This window comes from Xenopus tropicalis, chromosome 1 (assembly GCF_000004195.4).
Source record: "Xenopus tropicalis strain Nigerian chromosome 1, UCB_Xtro_10.0, whole genome shotgun sequence".
Classification (NCBI taxonomy): domain Eukaryota; kingdom Metazoa; phylum Chordata; class Amphibia; order Anura; family Pipidae; genus Xenopus; species Xenopus tropicalis.
The window spans coordinates 621,356-647,211 of record NC_030677.2 but is presented as its reverse complement, the minus strand read 5'-3'; the positions used below and the strand labels follow the sequence as shown (position 1 = coordinate 647,211).

Sequence of the window (25,856 nt, the reverse complement as noted above, 5' to 3'; positions counted from 1 at the left end):
TTAACTGGCCTTCATTTTTAATATAGTACATTTTTTTAATTATTTGGCTTCATCTTCTAAACTTTTGCATTTTTCAAATGGGGGTCACTGACCCTGGAACCCAAAAAAACGATTGCTCTGTGAGGCTACAGTTCTATTGTTATCATTCCTTATTAATACTTATGTTTTTATTTAGGCCCCTCCTCTATTCATATTCCTGTCTCTCTTTCAATCTTTGCCTGGTTGCTAGGTTAAATTGGACCCTAGCAACCAGATAGCTGCTAAAATTCCAAACTGGAGAGCTGCTGAACAACAAGCAAAATAATTAAAAAAAACCCGCAAATAATAAAGAATGAAGACCAATTGCAAATTGTATGAGAAGTCTGACCTGTGCCATCTCCAGATAATGCAGCACGTGCCCATCGATATCGTCCCCTTGTACGTAGGAGGCCAGCAGCTCATCCACGGCATGTTGCTCTGTGGGGGGAGACTAGCCGTCACATTTGCGCTATACAGGGGGGCAGGAAACCCAGCAGCTATTGGCTGGCGAGGAACACACCCACTAGGGTAGGAGGAAGGGTTATACTGATTGGTTCCTTGCTGGGCACCCATATATACAGTATATATAGAGTAATCCTTACCAGTCAGGGCTTTCAGGTGGGGGAGGCACAGACGGTTGGCAAGTACCAGAAGGTCCACAGTATTCAAGGCAGGTGCCAGGCAGAAAATGCCCAGGTACAAGTACTCCAGCACTGTATGAAGGCAGGCACAGGAGGTGCCAGGGAGCGACACCTGAATGGGGCAGAATGAGCACATTTATTGTGTGGCCCCTCTGGCTGATAAGGGCCACGGTTACAAAAGTATGTGGGGGCCAACCATGGAGGCTGCAGCTGGCCAGTCTCAAGTTACAGCAGCAGTAACCAACCTGGCCATCAACCCGGGCACCTGTATGCCCAATAACCACCTCTGATGTCACAGTCATGCCCTCAATACACATGTAGTGGGCAGAGGTTGGTAGGAGACAATAGGAAGGGGGGAGGAGATGATGGGCAGGAGGGGCAGACAGTGGGCAGAGGTTGGTAGGAGACAATAGGATGTGGGAGGAGATGGTGGGCAGGAGGGGCAGATAGTGGGCAGAGGTTGGTAGGAGACAATAGGATGTGGGAGGAGATGATGGGCAGGAGGGGCAGATAGTGGGCAGAGGTTGGTAGGAGACAATAGGAAGGGGGGAGGAGATGATGGGCAGGAGGGGCAGACAGTGGGCAGAGGATGGTAGGAGACAATAGGATGTGGGAGGAGATGGTGGGCAGGAGGGGCAGATAGTGGGCAGAGGTTGGTAGGAGACAATAGGATGTGGGAGGAGATGATGGGCAGGAGGGGCAGATAGTGGGCAGAGGTTGGTAGGAGATAATAGGAAGAAGGGGAGGAGATGATGGGCAGGAGGGGCAGATAGTGGGCAGAGGTTGGTAGGAGACAATATAGGATGTGGGAGGAGATGATGGGCAGGAGGGGCAGATAGTGGGCAGAGGTTGGTAGGAGACAATAGGAAGGGGGGAGGAGATGATGGGCAGGAGGGGCAGATAGTGGGCAGAGGTAGGTAGGAGATAATAGGAAGGGGGGAGGAGATGATGGGCAGGAGGGGCAGATAGTGGGCAGAGGTAGGTAGGAGATAATAGGAAGAAGGGGAGGAGATGATGGGCAGGAGGGGCAGATAGTGGGCAGAGGTTGGTAGGAGACAATAGGAAGGGGGGAGGAGATGATGGGCAGGAGGGGCAGATAGTGGGCAGAGGTAGGTAGGAGATAATAGGAAGAAGGGGAGGAGATGATGGGCAGGAGGGGCAGATAGTGGGCAGAGGTTGGTAGGAGACAATAGGATGTGGGAGGAGATGATGGGCAGGAGGGGCAGATAGTGGGCAGAGGTTGGTAGGAGACAATAGGATGTGGGAGGAGATGATGGGCAGGAGGGGCAGATAGTGGGCAGAGGTAGGTAGGAGATAATAGGAAGAAGGGGAGGAGATGATGGGCAGGAGGGGCAGATAGTGGGCAGAGGTTGGTAGGAGACAATAGGATGTGGGAGGAGATGATGGGCAGGAGGGGCAAGATAGTGGGCAGAGGTAGGTAGGAGATAATAGGAAGAAGGGGAGGAGATGATGGGCAGGAGGGGCAGATAGTGGGCAGAGGTAGGTAGGAGATAATAGGAAGAAGGGGAGGAGATGATGGGCAGGAGGGGCAGATATTGGGCAGAGGTTGGTAGGAGACAATATAGGATGTGGAAGGAGATGATGGGCAGGAGGGGCAGAGGTTGGTAGGAGACAATAGGATGTGGGAGGAGATGATGGGCAGGAGGGGCAGATAGTGGGCAGAGGTTGGTAGGAGACAATATAGGATGTGGGAGGAGATGATGGGCAGGAGGGGCAGATAGTGGGCAGAGGTTGGTAGGAGATAATAGGAAGAAGGGGAGGAGATGATGGGCAGGAGGGGCAGATAGTGGGCAGAGGTTGGTAGGAGACAATAGGATGTGGGAGGAGATGATGGGCAGGAGGGGCAGATAGTGGGCAGAGGTAGGTAGGAGATAATAGGCAGAAGGGGAGGAGATGATGGGCAGGAGGGGCAGATAGTGGGCAGAGGTTGGTAGGAGACAATAGGATGTGGGAGGAGATGATGGGCAGGAGGGGCAGATAGTGGGCAGAGGTTGGTAGGAGACAATAGGAAAGGGGGAGGAGATGGTGGGCAGGAGGGGCAGATAGTGGGCAGAGGTTAGTAGGAGACAATAGGATGTGGGAGGAGATAGTGGGCAGAATTTACCTCGTGGGCAAAGCTCTCCCGGAAGGAACCACAGAACAGAGCGACCATCCAATCACAGTTTGCGATCAGTAAGGGCTTGTGGGCTTGGACTGTTCCATCGTCTACTTTAAACACAATATCTGGCAAAAGAGGGAAATACCATGAGCAGTGATACATACGGCACGGGGGGGGGGGGGTTAATATTCTATATACCCTCTATATCAGCACTGTGACATGCTATATATACTCTGCCCCTGGGGCAATAAGTCCATTCTAATTGGGGAAGATATTGATGATGGGAGCACCTACCTGAGAACACGCCCCTGCTCAGACATTCCTTGATGCGATTGGCTCGGCGCACATGGAAGGCCTTTGTGATCTCCTGGTTCATGAACCCCTCCTTGTTCATCAGGTTGGAGATCATCATGCGCAGGTCGAAGACCTCCAGCGCCTCGGCGATATTTGCCACCTGCATGAGGTCGGCCCGGTTCTGATCCAAGTAGCCCGTGTAGAGGTACTCCAGCACCGCTCGGAGCGGCTCTGTCTGGATCTGCTCTTCCATCTCCACCACCATCATTAGTCTCTCTCTCTGGGTCAGAGGATCTTCTATCATGCCCACGTGCACACTGGTAAACCCTCGGCCCCATTCGCTTAAGCCCCGCCCCCACCCCAAATGCACTCCGCCCCCATTCCTACCCTTCCCAGGTACCTGCTCAGCCCTCCCAGCCAGCAGCTCAATAGTGGCCTCTTGGTCCAGCTCAAGGTTCATGGTATGATTATCTGCCCCAGTTGCCCATAGAGGGTTCTCATACACAGTACTGCCCCCCCAGGCTCTATTTGCCCCCAGTGGGCTTAGCTCCAGGGAGAAGAGATCATAGAATTTGGAGCAGGCAGTTGCCAGGTAGACCTTGTGTGCAAATACCCTGTGCCCGTTGTGCAGCTGGAAGACCACGTCGGCACAGTAGGGGCTACAGAACAGGCCCTCTGGGCCCCGCCCCCTGCTCTGTGGCACCTCCACAATATTAAAGATGGGCGGGGGCGGCTTTGGGGGCAGGAAAGGGGCTTGCAGCAGGGGTCTCTGCACCTTCTTTAAATGGGATTTCCAGAACTGTAGGTGCCTCCGGGAGATGAGCGCGGCCCTGATGGCATTGTCGAACACGTCCTTCACCCCGAATTGCGCCACTACGCTGGTCTCGTAATAGGGCATTCCCAGCTCCTTGGCCACCTCGTGCCCCGCTTCCGGGCAAAGGATATCACTTGGTTTGATTGGCCTGTAAATAAAGCACATAGGTGTGTATGTAGTTGGACAGTGGGGGCACAGTAGTCAGACAGTGGGGGGCACAGCATTTGTGCAGTGGGGGGCACAGTAGTCGGACAGTGGGGGGCACAGTAGTCAGACAGTGGGGGGGCACAGTAGTCAGACAGTGGGGGGCACAGTAGTCAGACAGTGGGGGGCACAGCATTTGTGCAGTGGGGGGCACAGCATTTGTGCAGTGGGGGGCACAGTAGTCAGACAGTGGGGGGCACAGCATTTGTGCAGTGGGGGGCACAGTAGTCAGACAGTGGGGGGCACAGCATTTGTGCAGTGGGGGGCACAGTAGTCGGACAGTGGGGGGCACAGCATTTGTGCAGTGGGGGGCACAGTAGTCAGACAGTGGGGGCACAGCATTTGTGCAGTGGGGGGCACAGTAGTCAGACAGTGGGGGGGCACAGCATTTGTGCAGTGGGGGGCACAGTAGTCGGACAGTGGGGGGGCACAGCATTTGTGGCCAGTGGGGGGCACAGTAGTCAGACAGTGGGGGCACAGCATTTGTGCAGTGGGGGGCACAGTAGTCAGACAGTGGGGGGGGCACAGCATTTGTGCAGTGGGGGGCACAGTAGTCGGACAGTGGGGGGCACAGCATTTGTGCAGTGGGGGGCACAGTAGTCAGACAGGGGGGGCACAGCATTTGTGCAGTGGCGGGCACAGTAGTCGGACAGTGGGGGCACAGCAGTTGTGCAGTGGGGGGCACAGTAGTCGGACAGTGGGGGGCACAGCATTTGTGCAGTGGGGGGCACAGTAGTCAGACAGTGGGGGGCACAGCAGTTGGACAGTGGGGGCGCAGCAGTTCTGCAGTGGGGGTGCAGCAGTTGGACAGTGGGGGTGCAGCAGTTGTGCAGTGGGGGGCACAGCAGTCGGACAGTGGGGGACAGCAGTCGGACAGTGGGGGGCACAGTAGTCGGACAGTGGGGGGCACAGCAGTTGTGCAGTGGGGGGCACAGCAGTTGTGCAGTGGGGGGTGCAGCAGTCGGGCAGTGGGGGGCACAGTAGTCGGACAGTGGGGGGCACAGTAGTCGGACAGTGGGGGGCACAGCAGTTGTGCAGTGGGGGTACAGTAGTCGGACAGTGGGGGGCACAGTAGTCGGACAGTGGGGGTGCAGCAGTTGTGCAGTGGGGTGCAGCAGTTGTGCAGTGGGGGGTGCAGCAGTCGGGCAGTGGGGGGCACAGTAGTCGGACAGTGGGGGCACAGTAGTCGGACAGTGGGGGCCACAGCAGTTGTGCAGTGGGGGCGCAGCAGTTGTGCAGTGGGGTGCAGCAGTTGGACAGTGGGGGTGCAGCAGTTGTGCAGTGGGGGCACAGCAGTTGTGTAGTGGGGGGTGCAGCAGTCGGACAGTGGGGGGCACAGCAGTCGGACAGTGGGGGGCACAGTAGTCGGGACAGTGGGGGCACAGCAGTTGTGCAGTGGGGGGCACAGCAGTTGTGCAGTGGGGGTGCAGCAGTCGGGCAGTGGGGGGCACAGTAGTCGGACAGTGGGGGGCACAGCAATTGTGCAGTGGGGGGCACAGTATTCAGACCGTGGGGGGGCACAGCAGTCGGACAGTGGGGGGGCAGCAGTCGGACAGTGGGGGGCACAGCAGTCGGACAGTGGGGGGGCAGCAGTTGGACAGTGGGGGGCACAGCAGTTGGACAGTGGGGGGCACAGCAGTTGGACAGTGGGGGCACAGCAGTCGGACAGTGGGGGGGGACAGCAATTGTGCAGTGGGGGGTGCAGCAGTCGGGCACTGGGGGGCGCAGCAGTTGTGCAGTGGGGGGCACAGTAGTCGGACAGTGGGGGGCACAGCAGTTGTGCAGTGGGGGGCACAGTAGTCGGACAGTGGTGGTGCAACAGTCGGACAGTGGGGGGCACAGTAGTCGGACAGTGGGGGGCACAGTAGTCGGACAGTGGTGGTGCAGCAGTCGGACAGTGGGGGGCACAGCAGTCGGACAGTGGGGGGCACAGTAGTCGGACAGTGGGGGGCACAGTAGTCGGACAGTGGGGGGCGCAGTAGTCGGACAGTGGTGGTGCAGCAGTCGGACAGTGGGGGGCACAGCAGTCGGACAGTGGGGGGCACAGTAGTCGGACAGTGGGGGGCACAGCAGTTGTGCAGTGGGGGGCACAGTAGTCGGGACAGTGGGGGGGCACACGAGTTGTGCAGTGGGGGGTACAGTAGTCGGACAGTGGGGGGGCACAGCAGTTGTGCAGTGGGGGGTACAGTAGTCGGACAGTGGGGGGCACAGCAGTTGTGCAGTGGGGGGTACAGTAGTCGGACAGTGGGGGGCACAGCAGTTGTGCAGTGGGGGGTACAGTAGTCGGACAGTGGGGGGCACAGTAGTCGGACAGTGGGGTGCAGCAGTCGGACAGTGGTGGTGCAGCAGTCGGACAGTGGTGGGTGCACAGTCGGACAGTGGGGGCACAGTAGTCGGACAGTGGGGGGCACAGTAGTCGGACAGTGGTGTGCAGCAGTCGGACAGTGGGGGGCACAGCAGTCGGACAGTGGGGGGCACAGTAGTCGGACAGTGGGGGCACAGCAGTTGTGCAGTCTGGGGGGCACAGTAGTCGGACAGTGGGGGTGCAGCAGTCGGACAGTGGGGGTGCAGCAGTCGGACAGTGGTGGTGCAACAGTCGGACAGTGGGGGGCACAGTAGTCGGACAGTGGTGGTGCAGCAGTCGGACAGTGGGGGTAGGCAGTTGCAGGGGGGGGTATGGGACACACACAGGTTATTACAGTATCACTAACATGTGATTATACAGAGCCAACATATCCCTCAGCGCTGCCCAATCAGTGAGTGAGTTCACTGGACACATTGTCATATTTAGCCAGGAATAGAGAGGCTGGAGCAGTCACACACTGGTTCCCCCAATGCACGTGTAAAGGGTTAAAAGAAGCAAACGGGATCCCATGTTTATTGGCCCCTCCCTCCAACATGTGACACATAATGAAGTCCCCCCCCCCCCCCCCGCTTACTATTAATAAGTAACAGGCACATGTGCCCGGGCATCAGCTCCGTGCCAACTGCAACACTGGCAGCCGGAGGCCTCTGGGGGGGCCATTAGAATTCAGCTGGGGCCCCAGCACCTCCCTCATGGGAATAAATAGGGGGCCCCTAGCATAGGCATTCCAACAGGGGGCCCCAGCACCTCCCTCATGGGAATAAATAGGGGCCCCTAGCATAGGCATTCCAACAGGGGGCCCCAGCACCTCCCTCATGGGAATATATAGGGGGCCCCTAGCATAGGCATTCCAACAGGGGGCCCCAGCCTCTCCCCCATGGGAATATATAGGGGCCCCTAGCATAGGCATTCCAACAGGGGGCCCCAGCCTCTCCCCCATGGGAATATATAGGGGGCCCCTAGCATAGGCATTCCAACAGGGGGCCCCAGCACCTCCCCCATGGGAATATATAGGGGGCCCCTAGCATAGGCATTCCAACAGGGGGCCCCAGCACCTCCCCCATGGGGAATATATAGGGGCCCTAGCATAGCATTCCAACAGGGGGCCCCCAGCACCTCCCCCAAATTATAGGGGCCCTAGCATAGGCATTTCCAACAGGGGGCCCCACACCTCCCCCATGGGAATATATAGGGGGCCCCTAGCATAGGCATTCCAACAGGGGGCCCCAGCACCTCCCCCATGGGAATATATAGGGGGCCCCTAGCATAGGCATTCCAACAGGGGGCCCCAGCACCTCCCCCATGGGAATATATAGGGGCCCCTAGCATAGGCATTCCAACAGGGGGCCCCAGCACCTCCCCCATGGGAATATATAGGGGCCCCTAGCATAGGCATTCCAACAGGGGGCCCCAGTACCAGCCTCCCCTCCATAGGAATCCAAGCAGTGTGCCGGCACCGTGCCAAGCCAGGCCTTACTGTGTGTGAGGCTGATAAATGGGCCTCTGGGTGCAGCACTGCAGGCAGGAGAGGCATTAGGAGGGGTGAGTAGCAGAGCAGGGAGAGAGAAGAAGCAGCTGAACTACAGCACAACTAACATGGCACAGAGAGTAAAAAGGGGCCCCACTGGGGGGTAACTAGAAAGGAAGTGCACCCCACAACTGCTGGGGCCCCAGGAGGTATATGGGGGCCCATTGGGGTGCTCAATATATATTTATGCAATTGTGTGCAGGGGGGGGCCGGGTAGACACACAATAGACAAGTTCTTACTCACTTTGCCAAGGGGCGGCGGGCACGATTGACGGCATCCAGATCAGCATACCGCAGGTCCAGCTGGCAGCCAACCAGAATGACTGGGGTGCGGGGGCAGAAGTGCTTGATCTCGGGGTACCACATGCTCCTGACATGGCGCAGGGAGTAGGGGTTGGCAGTGGAGAAGCACAGCACTACCACATCCGACCTGCAGGGGGCGCCAGAAAGAAAGGCACTGAGATGCACAATACTAATCCCATACACCCCCATAACCCCGGGACACCGCAGCCCTGTTACCCCCATGTTTGCCTTTAGGGGGCAATAGTCAACCCCCCACCAATCATTTGGCCCAATTAGGAACCCAAATCAAATGTGCCACCCTCTGTTGCACCGCAGTGATGCCTCTACCCCCCCAAATATGACCCCAATAGCCCCCCCATCTTCTATTCTGCACATGCTCTGTGCTGCTTACCCACTCACAGTATACTGTATATACACAATATAACATTTACACTGCATGGCAGCACAGAAACCAGTGCAGTCTGCTTAACCAGACTAACTGTATGGGGGGCTATTCCCAGACTAAGTGTATGGGGGGCTATTCCCAGACTAACTGTATGGGGGGCTATTCCCAGACTAACTGTATGGGGGGCTATTCCCAGACTAAGTGTATGGGGGGCTATTCCCAGACTAACTGTATGGGGGGCTATTCCCAGACTAACTGTATGGGGGGCTATTCCCAGACTAACTGTATGGGGGCTATTCCCAGACTAACTGTATGGGGGGCTATTCCCAGACTAACTGTATGGGGGGCTATTCCCAGACTAACTGTATTGGGCTATTCCCAGACTAACAGTATGGGGGGCTATTCCCAGACTAACTGTATGGGGGGCTATTCCCAGACTAACTGTATGGGGGGCTATTCCCAGACTAACTGCATTGGGGGGCTATTCCCAGACTAACTGTATGGGGGGCTATTCCCAGACTAACTGTATGGGGGCTATTCCCAGACTAACTGTATGGGGGGCTATTCCCAGACTAACCGTAGGGGGGTATTCCCAGAACGGTAAACCATTGGGGGCTATTCCCAGACTAACTGCATTGGGGGCTATTCCCAGACTAACTGTATGGGGGGCTATTCCCAGACTAACTGCATTGGGGGCTATTCCCAGACTAACTGTATGGGGGGCTATTCCCAGACTAACTGCACTGGGGGCTATTCCCCAGCTAACCGTATGGGGGGCTATTCCCAGACTAACCGTATGGGGGGCTATTCCCAGGACTAACTGCATTGGGGGGCTATTCCCAGACTAACTGTATGGGGGGCTATTCCCAGACTAACTGTATGGGGGGCTATTCCAGACTAACTGTATGGGGGGCTATTCCCAGACTAACTGCACTGGGGGCTATTCCCAGACTAACTGTATGGGGGGCTATTCCCAGACTAACTGTATGGGGGGCTATTCCCAGACTAACTGTATTGGGGGCTATTCCCAGACTAACTGCATTGGGGGGCTATTCCCAGACTAACTGTATGTGGGGCTTATTCCCAGACTACTGTATGGGGGGCTATTCCCAGACTAACTACATGGGGGGGCTATTCCCAGACTAACTGCATTGGGGGCTATTCCCAGACTAACTGCACTGGGGGCTATTCCCAGACTAACCGGGGGGCTATTCCCAGACTAACTGCATTGGGGGGCTATTCCCAGACTAACTGTATTGGGGGCTATTCCCAGACTAACTGTATGGGGGGCTATTCCCAGACTAACTGTATTGGGGGCTATTCCCAGACTAACTGTATGGGGGCTTATTCCCAGACTAACTGTATGGGGGGCTATTCCCAGACTAACTGCACTGGGGGCTATTCCCAGACTAACTGTATTGGGGGCTATTCCCAGACTAACTGTATTATTCCCAGACTAACTGTATTGGGGAGGCTATTCCACGACTAACTGTATGGGGGGCTATTCCCAGACTAACTGTATGGGGGGCTATTCCCAGACTAACTGTATGGGGGGCTATTCCCAGACTAACTGCATTGGGGGGCTATTCCCAGACTAACTGTATGTGGGGCTATTCCCAGACTAACTGTATGGGGGGCTATTCCCAGACTAACTACATGGGGGGGCTATTCCCAGACTAACTGCATTGGGGGCTATTCCCAGACTAACTGTATGGGGGGCTTTCCCAGACTAACCGTATGGGGGGCTATTCCCAGACTAACTGCATTGGGGGGCTATTCGACTAACTGTATTGGGGCTATTCCCAGACTAACTGTATTGGGGCTATTCCCAGACTAACTGTATGGGGGGCTATTCCCAGACTAACTGTATGGGGGGCTATTCCCAGACTAACTGTATGGGGGGCTATTCCCAGACTAACTGCATTGGGGGGCTATTCCCAGACTAACTGTATGGGGGGCTATTCCCGACTAACTACATTGGGAGGGGGGGCTATTCCCAGACTAACTGCTTGGGGGCTATTCCCAGACTAACTGCACTGGGGGCTATTCCCAGACTAACCGAGACTAACCGTATGGGGGGCTATTCCCAGACTAACTGTATGGGGGGCTATTCCCAGACTAACTGTATGGGGGGCTATTCCCAGACTAACTGTAGGGGGCTATTCCCAGACTAACTGTATGGGGGGTATTCCAGACTAACTGTATGGGGCTATCCCAGACTAACTGCATTGGGGGGCTATTCCCAGACTAACTGTATGGGGGGCTATTCCCAGACTAACTGTATGGGGGGCTATTCCCAGACTAACTGTATGGGGGGCTATTCCCAGACTAACTGCATTGGGGGCTATTCCCAGACTAACTGTATGGGGGGCTATTCCCAGACTAACTGTATGGGGGGCTATTCCCAGACTAACTGTATGGGGGGCTATTCCCAGACTAACCGTATGGGGGGCTATTCCCAGACTAACGCGTATGGGGGGCTATTCCCAGACTAACTGCATTGGGGGGCTATTCCCAGACTAACTGTATGGGGGGCTATTCCCAGACTAACTGTATGGGGGGCTATTCCCAGACTAACTGTATGGGGGGCTATTCCCAGACTAACTGTATGGGGGGCTATTCCCAGACTAACTGTATGGGGGGGCTATTCCCAGACTAACTGTATGGGGGGCTATTCCAGACTAACTGTATTGGGGGCTATTCCCAGACTAACTGTATGGGGGGGCTATTCCCAGACTAACTGTATGGGGGGCTATTCCCAGACTAACTGCATTGGGGGGCTATTCCCAGACTAACTGCATTGGGGGGCTATTCCCAGACTAACTGTATGTGGGGCTATTCCCAGACTAACTACATGGGGGGGGGCTATTCCCAGACTAACTGCATTGGGGCTATTCCCAGACTAACTGCATGGGGGGCTATTCCCAGACTAACTGCATTGGGGCTATTCCCAGACTAACTGCACTGGGGGCTATTCCCAGACAAACCGTATGGGGGGCTATTCCCAGACTAACTGCATTGGGCTATTCCCAGACTAACTGTATGGGGGCTATTCCCAGACTAACTGTATGGGGGGCTATTCCCAGACTAACTGCATTGGGGGCTATTCCCAGACTAACTGTATGGGGGGCTATTCCCAGACTAACTGTTGGGGGGCTATTCCCAGACTAACTGTATGGGGGGCTATTCCCAGACTAACTGTATTGGGGAGGCTATTCCCAGACTAACTGTATGGGGGCTATTCCCAGACTAACTGCATTGGGGGCTATTCCCAGACTAACTGTATGGGGGGCTATTCCCAGACTAACTGCATTGGGGGCTATTCCCAGACTAACTGTATTGGGGGGCATCCCAGACTAAACTGTATGGGGGGCTATTCCCAGACTAACTGTATGGGGGGCTATTCCCAGACTAACTGTATGGGGGGCTATTCCCAGACTAACTGTTGGGGGGCTATTCCAGACTAACTGTATGGGGGGCTATTCCCAGACTAACTGTATGGGGGCTATTCCCAGACTAACTGCATTGGGGGCTATTCCCAGACTAACTACATTGGGGGCTATTCCCAGACTAACTACATTGGGGGCTATTCCCAGACTAACTGCATTGGGGGCTATTCCCAGACTAACTGCATTGGGGGCTATTCCCAGACTAACTACATTGGGGGCTATTCCCAGACTAACTGCATTGGGGCTATTCCCAGACTAACTACATTGGGGGCTATTCCCAGACTAACTGCATTGGGGGCTATTCCCAGACTAACTGCATTGGGGGCTATTCCCAGACTAACTGCATGGGGGGCTATTCCCAGACTAACTGCACTGGGGGCTATTCCCAGACTAACTGCATTGGGGGCTATTCCCAGACTAACTGCCACTGGGGGCTATTCCCAGACTAACTGCATTGGGGGCTATTCCCAGACTAACTGCATTGGGGGCTATTCCCAGACTAACTGCATTGGGGGCTATTCCCAGACTAACTGCATTGGGGGCTATTCCCAGACTGACTGCATGGGGGGGGGCTATTCCCAGACTAACTGCATTGGGGGCTATTCCCAGACTAACTGTATGGGGGCTATTCCCAGACTAACTGCATTGGGGGGGGGGGGGGTTGATTTTCCGACTAACTGCATTGGGGGCTATTCCCAGACTAACTGTATGGGGGCTATTCCCAGACTAACTGCATTGTGGGGGGGGGGGGGCTATCCAGACTAACTGCATTGGGGCTTTCCAGACTAACTGTGATGGGGGGCTATTCCCAGACTAACTGCATTGGGGGCTATTCCCAGACTAACTGCATTGGGGGCTATATCCAACTAACTGCATTGGGGGCTATTCCCAGACTAACTGTATGGGGGGCTATTCCCAGACTAACTGTATGGGGGGCTATTCCCAGACTAACTGTTTGGGGGGGGGGGGCTATTCCCAGACTAACTGCATTGGGGGCTATTCCCAGACTAACTGTATGGGGGGCTATTCCCAGACTAACTGCATTGGGGGCTATTCCCAGACTAACTGTATGGGGGGCTATTCCCAGACTAACTGCATTGGGGGCTATTCCCAGACTAACTGCATTGGGGGCTATTCCCAGACTAACTGCATTGGGCTATTCCCAGACTAACTGCATTGGGGGGCTATTCCCAGACTAACTGCATTGGGGGCTATTCCCAGACTAACTGCATTGGGGGCTATTCCCAGACTAACTGCATTGGGGCTATTCCCAGACTAACTGCATTGGGGGGGGCTATTCCCAGACTGACTGCATTGGGGGGGCTATTCCCAGACTGACTGCATTGGGGGGGGCTATTCCCAGACTGACTGCATTGGGGGGGGGCTATTCCCAGACTAACTGCATTGGGGGCTATTCCCAGACTAACTGCATTGGGGGCTATTCCCAGACTAACTGCATTGGGGGCTATTCCCAGACTAACTGCATTGGGGGCTATTCCAAAAATCACCCACCCTCATTAACCCAAACACACAGTCACTTGTGCACATATATATTTACACACACACACACACATACAGTGGAGGAAATAATGATTTGACCCCTCACTGATTTTGTAAGTTTGTCCAATGACAAAGAAATGAAAAGTCTCAGAACAGTATCATTTCAATGGTAGGTTTAACAGTGGCAGATAGCACATCAAAAGGAAAATCGAAAAAATAACTTTAAATAAAAGATAGCAACTGATTTGCATTTCATTGAGTGAAATAAGTTTTTGAACCCTCTAACAAAAAAAGACTTAATACTTAGTGGAAAAACCCTTGTTGCAAGCACAGAGCAAACGTTTCTTGTAATTGATGAGCAAGTTTGCGCCCATTTTAGGAGGAATGTTGGTCCCACTCCTCTTTGCAGATCATCTCTAAATCCCTAAGGTTTCTGTCTCTGTGCAACTCTGAGCTTGAGCTCCCTCCATAGGTTTTCTATTGGATTAAGGTCCGGAGACTGACTAGGCCACTCCATGACCTTAATGTGCTTGAGCCACTCCTTTGTTGCCTTTGCTGTATGTTTTGGGTCATTGTCGTGCTGGAACACCCATCCACCACCCATTTTCAGTTTCCTGGCAGAGGGAAGAGAGGTTGTCGTTCAGGATTTCACGATACATGGCTCCGTCCATTTTCCGTTAATGCAAATAAGTTGTCCTGTGCCCTTAGCAGAAAAACACCCCCAAGCAAAATGTTTCCACCCCATCTGCTTGACGGTGGGGACGGTGTTTGGGGGTTCATAGGCAGCATTTTTCTTCCTCCAAACACAGCGAGTTGAGTTAATGCCAAAGAGCTCTATTTGTCTCATCAGACCACAGCACCTTCTCCCAGTCACTCACAGGAATCATTCAGGTGTTCATTGGCAAACTTCAGGCCTGCACATGGCCTTTCTTGAGCAGGGGACCTTGCGAGCCCTGCAGGATTTGAATCCATTGCGGTTGTTTTAAATGTGTTTCCAATGGTTTCTTGGTGACTGTGGTCCCTGCTAATTTGAGGTCAGTAACTAAACTCCTCCCGTGTAGTTCTAGGGTGCTTTCACCTTTCTCAGAATCATTGACACCCCACGAGGTGAGATCTTGCGTGGAGCCCCAGAGCGAGGTCGATTGATGGTCATTTTGTGCTCCTTCCATTTTCCAACAATCGCACAACAGTTGTCACTTCTCTCCCAGCTCTTGCTAATGGTTTTGTAGCCATTCCAGCCTTGTGCAGGTCTACAATTTTGTCTCTGACATCCTTGGACAGCTCTTTGGTCTTTCCCATGTTGGAGAGTTTGGAGTCTGCTTGATTGATTGATTCTGTGGACAGGTGTCTTTTATACAGGTGACTAGTTAAGACAGGTGTCCTTAATGAGGTTGACTAATTGAGTAGAAGTGTCTAACCACTCTGTGGGAGCCAGAACTTCTTAATGGTTGGTAGGGGTTCAAAAACTTAATTTCACTCAATGAAATGTAAATCAGTTGCTATCTTTTATTTAAAGTTATTTTTTCCATTTTCCTTTTGATGTGCTATCTGCCACTGTTAAACCTACCATTGAAATGATACTGTTCTGAGACTTTTCATTTCTTTGTCATTGGACAAACTTACAAAATCAGTGAGGGTCAAATCATTATTTCCTCCACTGTATATACATACACACACACAGACCTGTAGAGAAAGAACACACACGTGCAAGCACTAATACTTACACACACACACACACACACACACACACACACACACACACACACACACACATCTGTGCTTAAATATAAAAGTTGGAAGAAGTTCCCTATAATGAGTTCCAGACTTTCAGCTCTGAGTAACCGACCCCCCCCACCTACCCATCCCCCACCCAGACAGGGAAGCTTCCCATATGGAGAGCAGTCTGGGGGGGGCAGGATGATGTCAGTGTAACACATACAGCAGGGCCCTGGCCTGAGGGGGGGGGGGGGCGACATTCCTCACATTTATCTGAGCGCTGCTATCTGTCAGCCTGGCCCGGCTCTCTCACTCACGCTCTGTGGCACCTCCCTCCCTCCTGGCACTGCTGCAATGGGTTAATCATCCCGGGACTTCTACACAGCTGCCCAACCCGGTACCCACTGCCCCCTCAAACAGCCCCGCCCACTGTGCCCCCAGTAGCACTGCTCCCCTAGCCTAGTCATATACTGCCCTCACTGTCAGGAACCACTTCTACTGCCCCAAGTGTAAAGGGGGGGGCTCTTGTTTATTATATGTAAGTCTGTGCTGTCTCTAACCCCTCCAACAACCCCAACCCTGACAGTCTAACCTCGTAGTTTAACCCTTCCATCCCCTTTACCAGTTTAGTTGCAGTCTCTGCACTCTCTCCAGCTCATTAATATCCTTCTTAAGGACTGGAACCCAAAACTGCCCCCCATACTTACTGTAACTGCCCCCCATACTCACAGTCAGTGCCCCCCCTACTCACAGTCACTGCCCCCCCTACTCACTGTTACTGCCCCCCATACTCACAGTCACTGCCCCCCATACTCACAGTCACTGCCCCCCATACTCACTGTTTACTGCCCCCCATACTCACAGTCACTTTGCCCCATTTACTCACAGTCACTGCCCCCCATACTCACAGTCACTGCCCCCCTACTCACTGTAACTGCCCCCATACTCACAGTCAGTGCCCCCCCTACTCACAGTCACTGCCCCCCTACTCACAGTCACTGCCCCCCTACTTGCAACAGTCACTGCCCCCCATACTCACTGTTACTGCCCCCATACTCACAGTCACTGCCCCCCATACTTACTGTAATGCCCCCATACTCACTGTAAACTGCCCCCCATACTCACAGTCAGTGGCCCCCCCTACTTCACAGTCACTGCCCCCCCTACTCACAGTCACTGCCCCCCATACTCACAGTCACTGCCCCCATACTCACAGTCACTGCCCCCCATACTCACAGTCACTGCCCCCATACTCACTGTTACTGCCCCCATACTCACAGTCACTGCCCCCATACTCACAGTCACTGCCCCCCATACTCACAGTCACTGCCCCCATTCTCACAGTCACTGCCCCCCATACTCACAGTCACTGCCCCCCATACTCACTGTCACTGCCCCCATACTCACAGTCACTGCCCCCCATACTCACAGTCACTGCCCCCCATACTCACAGTACTGCCCCCCATACTCACAGTCACTGCCCCCCATACTCACAGTCACTGCCCCCCAAACTCACAGTCACTGCCCCCCATACTCACAGCAGCCCCCATACTCACTGTTACTGCCCCCATACTCACAGTCACTGCCCCCATACTCACAGTCACTGCCCCCCCCTACTCACTGTTACTGCCCCCATACTCACAGTCACTGCCCCCCATACTCACAGCACTGCCCCCCATACTCACTGTTACTGCCCCCCATACTCACAGTCACTGCCCCCATACTCTAAGTCACTGCCCCCCATACTCACTGTAACTGCCCCCTACTCACAGTCAGTGCCCCCCCTACTCACAGTCACTGCCCCCCTACTCACAGTCACTGCCCCCCTACTCACAGTCACTGCCCCCAGTACTCACTGTTACTGCCCCCCAATACTCACAGTCACTGCCCCCCATACTTACTGTAACTGCCCCCATTACTCACTGTAACTGCCCCATACTCACAGTCAGGCCCCCTACTCACAGTCACTGCCCCCCCTACTCACAGTCACTGCCCCCCTACTCACAGTCACTGCCCCCATACTCACAGTCACTTGCCCCATTTCCATCACTTGCCCCCCATACTCACAGTCACTGCCCCCCATACTCACTGTTACTGCCCCCATACTTCACAGTCACTGCCCCCCATACTCACAGTCACTGCCCCCCATACTCACAGTCACTGCCCCCAACTCACAGTCACTGCCCCCCATACTCACAGTCAACTGCCCCCCCATAACTCACAGTCACTGCCCCCATATCACAGTCCACTGCCCCCCATACTCCAGTCATGCCCCCCATACTCACAGTCACTGCCCCCATACTCACAGTCCTGCCCCCCATACTCACTGTTACTTGCCCCCATTACTCACAGTCACTGCCCCATGACTTCACAGTCACTGCCCCATGCTCACAGTCACTGCCCCCCCATAACTCACAGTCACTTGCCCCCCATACTCTACAGTCGACTGCCCCCCCATACTCACAGTCACTTGCCCCCCATACTCACAGTCCAACTGCCCCCATACTCACAGTCACTGCCCCCCAACTCACTTTACTTGCCCCCCCATACTCACTGTTACTTGCCCCCCATACTTCACTGTTCACTGCCCCCAATACTCACAGTCACTGCCCCCCCATACTTCACAGTCATTGCCACCGCATACTCACTGTTACTGCCCCATACTCCATGTCACTGCCCCCCATACTCACAGTCACTTGCGCCCCCCATACTCACAGTCACTGCCCCTACTCACATCACTGCCCCCATACTCACAGTCACTGCCCCCATACTCACAGGCACTGCCCCCCATACTCACAGCTCACTGTCCCCCCATACTCACAGTCACTGCCCCATACTCACAGTCACTGCGCCCCCATACTCACAGTCCACTGCCCCCCATACTCACAGTCACTAGCCCCCCTTACTCACAGTCACTGCCCCCCATACGCACTGTTACTGCCCCCATACTCACAGTCACTGCCCCCATACTCACAGTCACTGCCCCCCATACGTCACAGTCACTGCCCCCATACTCACAGTCACTGCCCCATACTCACTAGTCACTGCCCCCCATATTCACTGTCACTGCCCCCATACTCACAGTCACTGCCCCCATTCACAGTCACTGCCCCCATTACTACACAGTTTCACTGCCCCCCATACTCACTGTCAATCCCCCCATATTTCACTGGTACTGCCCCATACTCACTCACTGCCCCCATATTCACTGTCACTGCCCCCATACTCACTCACGTGCCCCCCATACTCACTGTCACTGCCCCCATACTCAACTGGCTCACTCGCCCATACTCACTGTCCATGCCCCCCGCATATCAATGTCACTGCCCCCATATTCCTGTCCACTGCCCCCTACTCACGGTCACTGCCACCCATATTCACTGTCACTGCCCCATTACTCACTCACTGCCCCCCATACTCACTGTCACTGCCCCCCATACTCAGCTACTGCCCCATCTTACTGTCGCTGCCCCCATACTCACAGTCACTGCCCCCCATACTCACAGTCACTGCCCCCATACTCACAGTTCACTGCCCCCATTGACTCACAGTCACTGCCCCCCATACTCACTGTCCTGCCCCCCTACTCACAGTCAGCCCCATACTCACTGTCATGCCCCATACTCCCCCCATGTTGCCAAGCGAGCGGATCTTCACCCGATATCCCCACCTACGGGTGGGCGATATCAGGGAGGAATGCAGGTGAATTGGATCATTTGGCCCTGGGGCCAAACGATTGAATCCTACACGCGGCAATGGGGCAGTCGGTTCGGGGACTGCATCAACGAGCCGATGAGGTCCCCAATCCGACTGGATTTTCTAACCTGCCTGATCGATATCTGGCCAATTTCAGGCCAGATATTGGTTGGCCAGGCCCCTCGGTTCTGCCCCTACACGGCTAAGCTGCCGAATCTGTCCAAGGGACCCATATCGGCAGCTATAATCGGCCCGTGAATGGGGACTTAACATTTCCAGTTCAGTGAAACCTCTCAGCAAAGTGACAGCAGGGTGCAGGGAAATGCAGTTCTGCCCAGGTTGGTGCATCCGCGGGAGACCCCTGCCATAAAAATGGGTGGGAAATGGCTGACCTGCCGTAAGCAAATCGACGGTCCTTGTGGTGGTCTCCAAATGTGTCCCAGAGCCGGAGAGACACGCTGACTTCATCCACCACATCCCGAGACCGTTCCAGGACCTGTGAGGGTGAGACAGAGGGTCTCTAGGGGGAAGGAGAAACATTGCCTAGAAGAGAATCTTTGTTTTATCAGCTTTATTGATTGGTCGATTCCGTGACTGGGCACGTCCCATTCTATATAACACTTGGGCAGGATAAAGAGGAGACATTGACCAGCGCCCCCTACAGACAGAGGGGTGGGTGCAGCCTGCCCGGGAGCTTTGTTGCACAAACTACACACAGTTGTGACTGGGGAGCCATTAGGGTGTTTGTGGGCCCGTGTCTCCTTCAGCCACAACTGGAACTTCCTGTTCTGAGCGCTGCATGATCCCGACACTTCCTGTTTCCTGTGCGTTACTAAATATCTGCACTCACTGTACTGACAAGCACAGCTTCCCTGACTCTAATCTTCCTCTTCTGAACCTCTACTCATCTCTCCTCTCTTGGCACTGAGTCCTCTCACTTCTACACTCTTAGCTCTGACTGTCTCTCAGCGGAATCCCTATGTGCCATAGTTTTATGGTATCTCTCTGTACAGGCTATGGGCAAACTTAGGGGGCTGTTCCTGCTGAATTGTGCTTAGTACAGGGGAATCCCTATGTGCCATAGTTTTATGGTATCTCTCTGTACGGGCTATGAGCAAACTTAGGGGGCTGTTCCTGCTGAATTGTGCTTAGTACAGGGGAATCCCTATGTGCCATAGTTTTATGGTATCTCTCTGTACAGGCTATGAAGCAAACTTAGGGGGCTGTTCCTGCTGAAATTGTGCTTAGTACAGGGGAATCCCCTATGTGCCATAGTTTTATGGTAATCTCCTCTGTACAGGCTATGGGCAAACTTAGGGGCTGTTCCTGCTGAATTGTGCTTAGTACAGGGGAATCCCTATGTGCCATAGTTTTATGGTATCTCTCTGTACAGGCTATGGGCAAACTTAGGGGGCTGTTCCTGCTGAACTGTGCTTAGTACAGGGGAATCCCTATGTGCCATAGTTTTATGGTATCTCTCTGTACAGGCTATGGGCAAACTTAGGGGGCTGTTCCTGCTGAATTGTGCTTAGTACAGGGGAATCCCTATGTGCCATAGTTTTTATGGTATCTCTCTGTACAGGCTATGAGCAAACTTAGGGGGCTGTTCCTGCTGAATTGTGCTTAGTACAGGGGAATCCCTATGTGCCATAAGTTTTATGGTATCTCTCTGTACAGGCTATGAGCAAACTTAGGGGCTGTTCCTGCTGAATTGTGCTTAGTACAGGGGAATCCCTATGTTGCCATAGTTTTATGGTATCTCTCTGTACAGGCTATGAGCAAACTTAGGGGGCTGTTCCTGCTGAAATTGTGCTTAGTACAGGGGAATCCCTATGTGCCATAGTTTTTATGGTATCTCTCTGTACAGGCTATGGCAAACTTAGGGGGCTGTTCCTGCTGAATTGTGCTTAGTACAGGGGAATCCCTATGTGCATAAGTTTTATGGTATCTCTCTGTACAGGCTATGGGCAAACTTAGGGGGCTGTTCCTGCTGAATTGTGCTTAGTACAGGGGAATCCTATGTGCATATTTTATGGTATCTCTCTGTACAGGCTATGGGCAAACTTAGGGGGCTGTTCCTGCTGAATTGTGCTTAGTACAGGGGAATCCCTATGTGCCATAGCTTTATGGTATCTCTCTGTACAGGCTATGGGCAAACTTAGGGGGCTGTTCCTGCTGAATTGTGCTTAGTACAGGGGAATCCCTATGTGCCATAGTTTTATGGTATCTCTCTGTACAGGCTATGAGCAAACTTAGGGGGCTGTTCCTGCTGAATTGTGCTTAGTACAGGGGAATCCCTAAGCTGCCACAGTTGGATGGTACCCCTAGAGCAGTAAGGGTTCAGGGCCGATGTGAGGGGGGCAATAAAGCTGACAGTGGGAGTTTGGGAGAATACAGGGGAAAATGGTTGAGTTGCTGATGATATTAATAGGCAGTAATGGGCTCACAAAGCCAAATACTTACAGACCCAATGGCCGGCTGATATAATATATATAAGTGCTCCTACCTCTTGGCACACGCGGTACTGGTCGATGGCCCAGACGGTAGGCACGTGGGTGGCTAGGAGCTGGTACTGGGTGAGTGTGGCATTACAGGCCCTGGCACAGATGAGGCGAGTCTTGCCCACAGCATTGTCTCCCACCACAACGCACTTAATGGTCTCAACATTCGGCCTCTCATAGTCCAAATCAATATCCATCAAGCCCGTCCTGTATGGGAGAGACACGGGGTATTAGCGTTACTCCCAGTATACTGCAGTCTGTCCCACAGGGGGAGTATTACTGTACATTGGGTGGGTATTACTGTATACATTGGGTGGGTATTACTGTACATGGGTGGGTATTACTGTACATGGATGGGTATTACTGTACATAGGGGGAGTATTACTGTATATGGGGTGCGTATTACGGTACATAGGGGGAGTATTACTGTATATGGGGTGGGTATTACTGTACATGGGGTGGGTATTACGGTACATAGGGGGAGTATTACGGCACATAGGGGGTATTACTGTACATAGGGTGAGTATTACTGTACATGGGGTGGGTATTACGGTACATAGGGGGAGTATTACTGTATATGGGGTGGGTATTACTGTACATGGGGTGGGTATTACGGTACATGGGGTGGGTATTACTGTACATAGGGGGAGTATTACTGTACTTAGGGTGGGTATTACGGCACATAGGGGGTACTACTGTACATAGGGGGTATTACTGTACATAGGGTGAGTATTACTGTACATAGGGTGAGTATGTGTACATAAGGTGGGTATTACTGTACATGGGTTATTATTGTAGATAGGGCGGGTATTACTGTACATAAGGTGGGTATTACTGTACATGGTGTATTATTGTACATAGGGTAAGTATAACTGTACATGGGTGGGAATTACTGTACATAGGGGGGTATTACTGTACATAGGGTATAACTGTACATAGGGCATTATTGTAGATAGGGCGGGTATTACTGTACATAGGGTATTATTGTACATAGGGGGGTATTACTGTACATAGGGTATTATTGTACATAGGGGGGTATTACTGTACATAGGGTGGGTATTATTGTACATTGCAGCCTTAGTAACTCCCCATACTGTACGTACATAGGGTATTACTGTACATAGGGTGGGTATTATTGTATATAGAGTGGGCATTACTGTACATGGGGTATTATTGTACATTGCAGCCTTAGTAATGCCCCATACTCTACGTACATAGGGTGAGTATTTAGTACTTTAGTGGCCACATGAGGAAATAGCACCCCGCAGATAATAGTGCCAGTGGCACAGGTGGGGCAGAGGGGGCACAGGGATAGAGCATGGAGTTACCCACCAGCTATAATAATACGAGTAATAAAATTTTAGCTTTACTGTTGCACTATGTGGGGAAAGAGACCAGAGAGGGGCCACTGAGTGTCCCCGGCACCCAAAGGTGGGAATGGGCAAGGTGGGGGCTGCTGGTTGGACCCCCAGTGCAAAGGAGGAAAACTACAGAAGATCCACAGAAATAGCCCTTCATACAAACAGGGGAACTATAGAGGAGACAGTGTAGGGCCCCACAGCTCTGTTCCAGGGTGGGGGGGAGGTACAGCTGCCCCCACATAGGGTGGGATAGTGAGAGACCCCATTGCTTCTGACCCCACTGTACTTGTTATGTAACCTGCAGATCAGAATATGCCAGCCTATATAGATCAATAGAGCTGATCAGCTAGAAAACATAAACTTGTACCATGAGCAGTGAGGGAATCAATAGGACTGACCCTGGGGCAGGGCAACGGGTGCCAGCGGGTAGGAAAAAGGGTCAGATAAACAGGGCTGCGAGTCACAGGGAAGAGCAAGGTCGCTCACTTGCCTTATCCAAATCGATGGGAATCTGGAAAAGTCAGCTGTGCTGCCACAGGGGCCCCTAGCCACCCACGATGGGCTCTCCCAACACTGTGACAAGGGTGTCCCTCAGTACCCACCCATGAGGGAGGGTGGGCAGTGGCACAGGTGGGGCACCCCCTGAAGGCTCTGTGCTTTCTTAGTGGTCTCTACCAACCAATCTGCCCCCAACAAGGGAGGTCCCACTGGATATGTTTAGTGGCCCTTGGATTCTCCAGTGAAGCACAGTGCTGCCCGCTCTCCCCCATGGTGTCTCTATTAGTCCCTCCCAGGGGCACATCTATAAGGGAAGCAGACCCAGGGGCTGCTGGGGTGGTCCCAGGACTAGTTACACCAATTAGATCTTCCGTTTGTTCTTTCATGGGGCCACACAGGGTACTGTACCTTCCTGATCTCTCTAGGGGTCCCTGTGTACCAGCCAAATCCCCCCATATATTGCTCTCTGTATTATATACTCTGTTCATGGCCCTGCCCCCATACTACACACAGGCTGAAGGGTATCTCTGGGGGCCCACCCCAGCCCTGTAACCCCAGGGTACCAGCTGTACTATTCCCCACACCTCAGCCAACCCACCAATAAGTGCTTACAACTGCTTCCTGCTGCTCTCAGGGAATCCCCCGGTGCCAATCTCTGCTGGTTACCCCCCTAACTGCCCCCCCTCAGTGCCAGTCTCAGGCAGTTGTTCCCCTTAGTGCCCTCCTTTGCCCTGGTACAAGTTCTACCTGTAGTGGGTTTCCACGGTGCCACTCTGAAGCAGTTTCAAAAAGTTGCCCCCTCAGTGCTCTCTCTGAACCAGCTGACCCTTACAATGTCCCTCATGGGGCAGTTACACCAAGTTTCCCCTCTCTGGATCTCTCCTGGGCCAGTTACACCAAGTTTCCCCTCTCTGGATCTCTCCTGGGGCAGTTACACCAAGCTCTCCCTTTATAGGTCCTTCCTGGGGCAGTTACACCAATTTTCCCCTCTCTGGATCTCTCCTGGGCCAGTTACACCAAGCTCTCCCTTTCTAGGTCCTTCCTGGGGCAGTTACACCAATTTTCCCCTTTATGGATCGCTCCTGGGGCAGTTACACCAAACTGCCCCTCAGTGCTCTCCCTGTCCCAGTTTTACCATGTTCCCCCTCTCTGGGCCCCTCCTAGGACAGTTACCAAACTGCCCCTTAGTGCTCTCCCTGTGCCAGTTGCCTCCTCAATATGTCCCACCTGTGGTAGTTTTACCAAGTTCCCCCTCTCTGGGTCCCTCCTGGGGCAGTTACACCAAGTTCCCCCTCTCTGGTCCTGGGGCAGTTACACAAGTCCCCTCTCTGGGCCCCTCCTGGGGCAGTTACACCAAGTTCCCCCTCTCTGGGCCCCTCCTGGGGCAGTTACACCCAAGTTCCCCTCTCTGGGCCCCTCCTGGGGCAGTTACACCAATTCCCCTCTCTGGGTCCCTCCTGGGCAGTTACAACCAAGTTCCCCCTCTCTGGGCCCCTCCTGGGGCAGTTACACCAAGTTCCCCCTCTCTGGGCCCCTCCTGGGGCAGTTACACCAAGTTCCCCCTCTCTGGGCCCCTCCTGGGGCAGTTACACCAAGTTCCCCCTCTCTGGGTCCCTCCTGGGGCAGTTACACCAAGTTCCCCCTCTCTGGGCCCCTCCTGGGGCAGTTACACCAAGTTCCCCCTCTCTGGGTCCCTCCTGGGGCAGTTACACCAAGTTCCCCCTCTCTGGGCCCCTCCTGGGGCAGTTACACCAAGTTCCCCCTCTCTGGGTCCCTCCTGGGGCAGTTACACCAAGTTCCCCCTCTCTGGGTCCCTCCTGGGGCAGTTACACCAAGTTGCCCCTCAGTGATCTCTCCCTGTCTCAGTTGCCCCCTAACTATGTCCAACCTGTGGTAGTTTTACCAAGTTCCCCCTCCCTGGGGCAGTTACACCAAGTTGCCCCTCCCTGGGGCAGTTACACCAAGTTGCCCCTCAGAGCTCTCCCTGTGCCAGCTGCCCACCCTGAGGCGGTTCCTTTCTGCCCCTCTCTAGCTGCCCCTGGGAGGTGAGGTCTCTTCGCTTCCGTCTGCGCATCCTCTTGCGGGCGTCCCGGCCGTACAGCTCCCTCCTCGGCTCCCAGCACCGGACTCCCCTCGGCCTCTCACACACTGACAGCGTAGAACAGACACGGCCCCACGACCCGTTCCCAGCCAACCAATCAAAGCGCAGCTCCAGCGCCACAGGCGGACAGCTCCCAATCAGCTTAGGCGCTGAATTGAAAAGACCGCCTTAAAGCAAAAGCCACGCCCTATACATCTTACGTTTGGATCCCATTACTCCGCCCATAAATAGTGCAACAGCCAATGAAATGATGGACAGAAAAAGACAGCGCGTCCGGGACAGATTCCTCCCCGCCCAGATAAATCTTTGCTTACAAACGTGAGAGGGACGGAAACGCCCAGTACTTATATCCCCGCCCATAGG

At 53.9% G+C, this 25,856-nt stretch overlaps 1 protein-coding gene across 2 annotated transcripts in view; it reads right to left on the bottom strand.

Moving 5' to 3' along the window:
* Positions 1 to 25,646, bottom strand: part of LOC116408406 (rho-related BTB domain-containing protein 2-like) — a 32,876-nt gene extending 7,230 nt beyond the window's left edge. Inside the window, exons 1-8 of one of the 2 annotated variants that reach the window (XM_031895207.1) lie at positions 25,394 to 25,646; positions 21,539 to 21,740; positions 19,425 to 19,528; positions 8,228 to 8,413; positions 3,073 to 4,034; positions 2,785 to 2,903; positions 621 to 771; positions 368 to 456 (exon numbers count right to left, since the gene is read on the bottom strand). In XM_031895207.1, coding sequence (XP_031751067.1) covers positions 368 to 456; positions 621 to 771; positions 2,785 to 2,903; positions 3,073 to 4,034; positions 8,228 to 8,413; positions 19,425 to 19,528; positions 21,539 to 21,730 — 1,803 coding nt within the window. In that variant the 5' untranslated portion in view covers positions 21,731 to 21,740; positions 25,394 to 25,646. The remainder of the gene's footprint in view (positions 1 to 367; positions 457 to 620; positions 772 to 2,784; positions 2,904 to 3,072; positions 4,035 to 8,227; positions 8,414 to 19,424; positions 19,529 to 21,538; positions 21,741 to 25,393) is intronic. The other variant, XM_031895206.1, reaches the window with a different exon arrangement.
* Between the last annotated feature and the right edge of the window lie 210 nt (positions 25,647 to 25,856).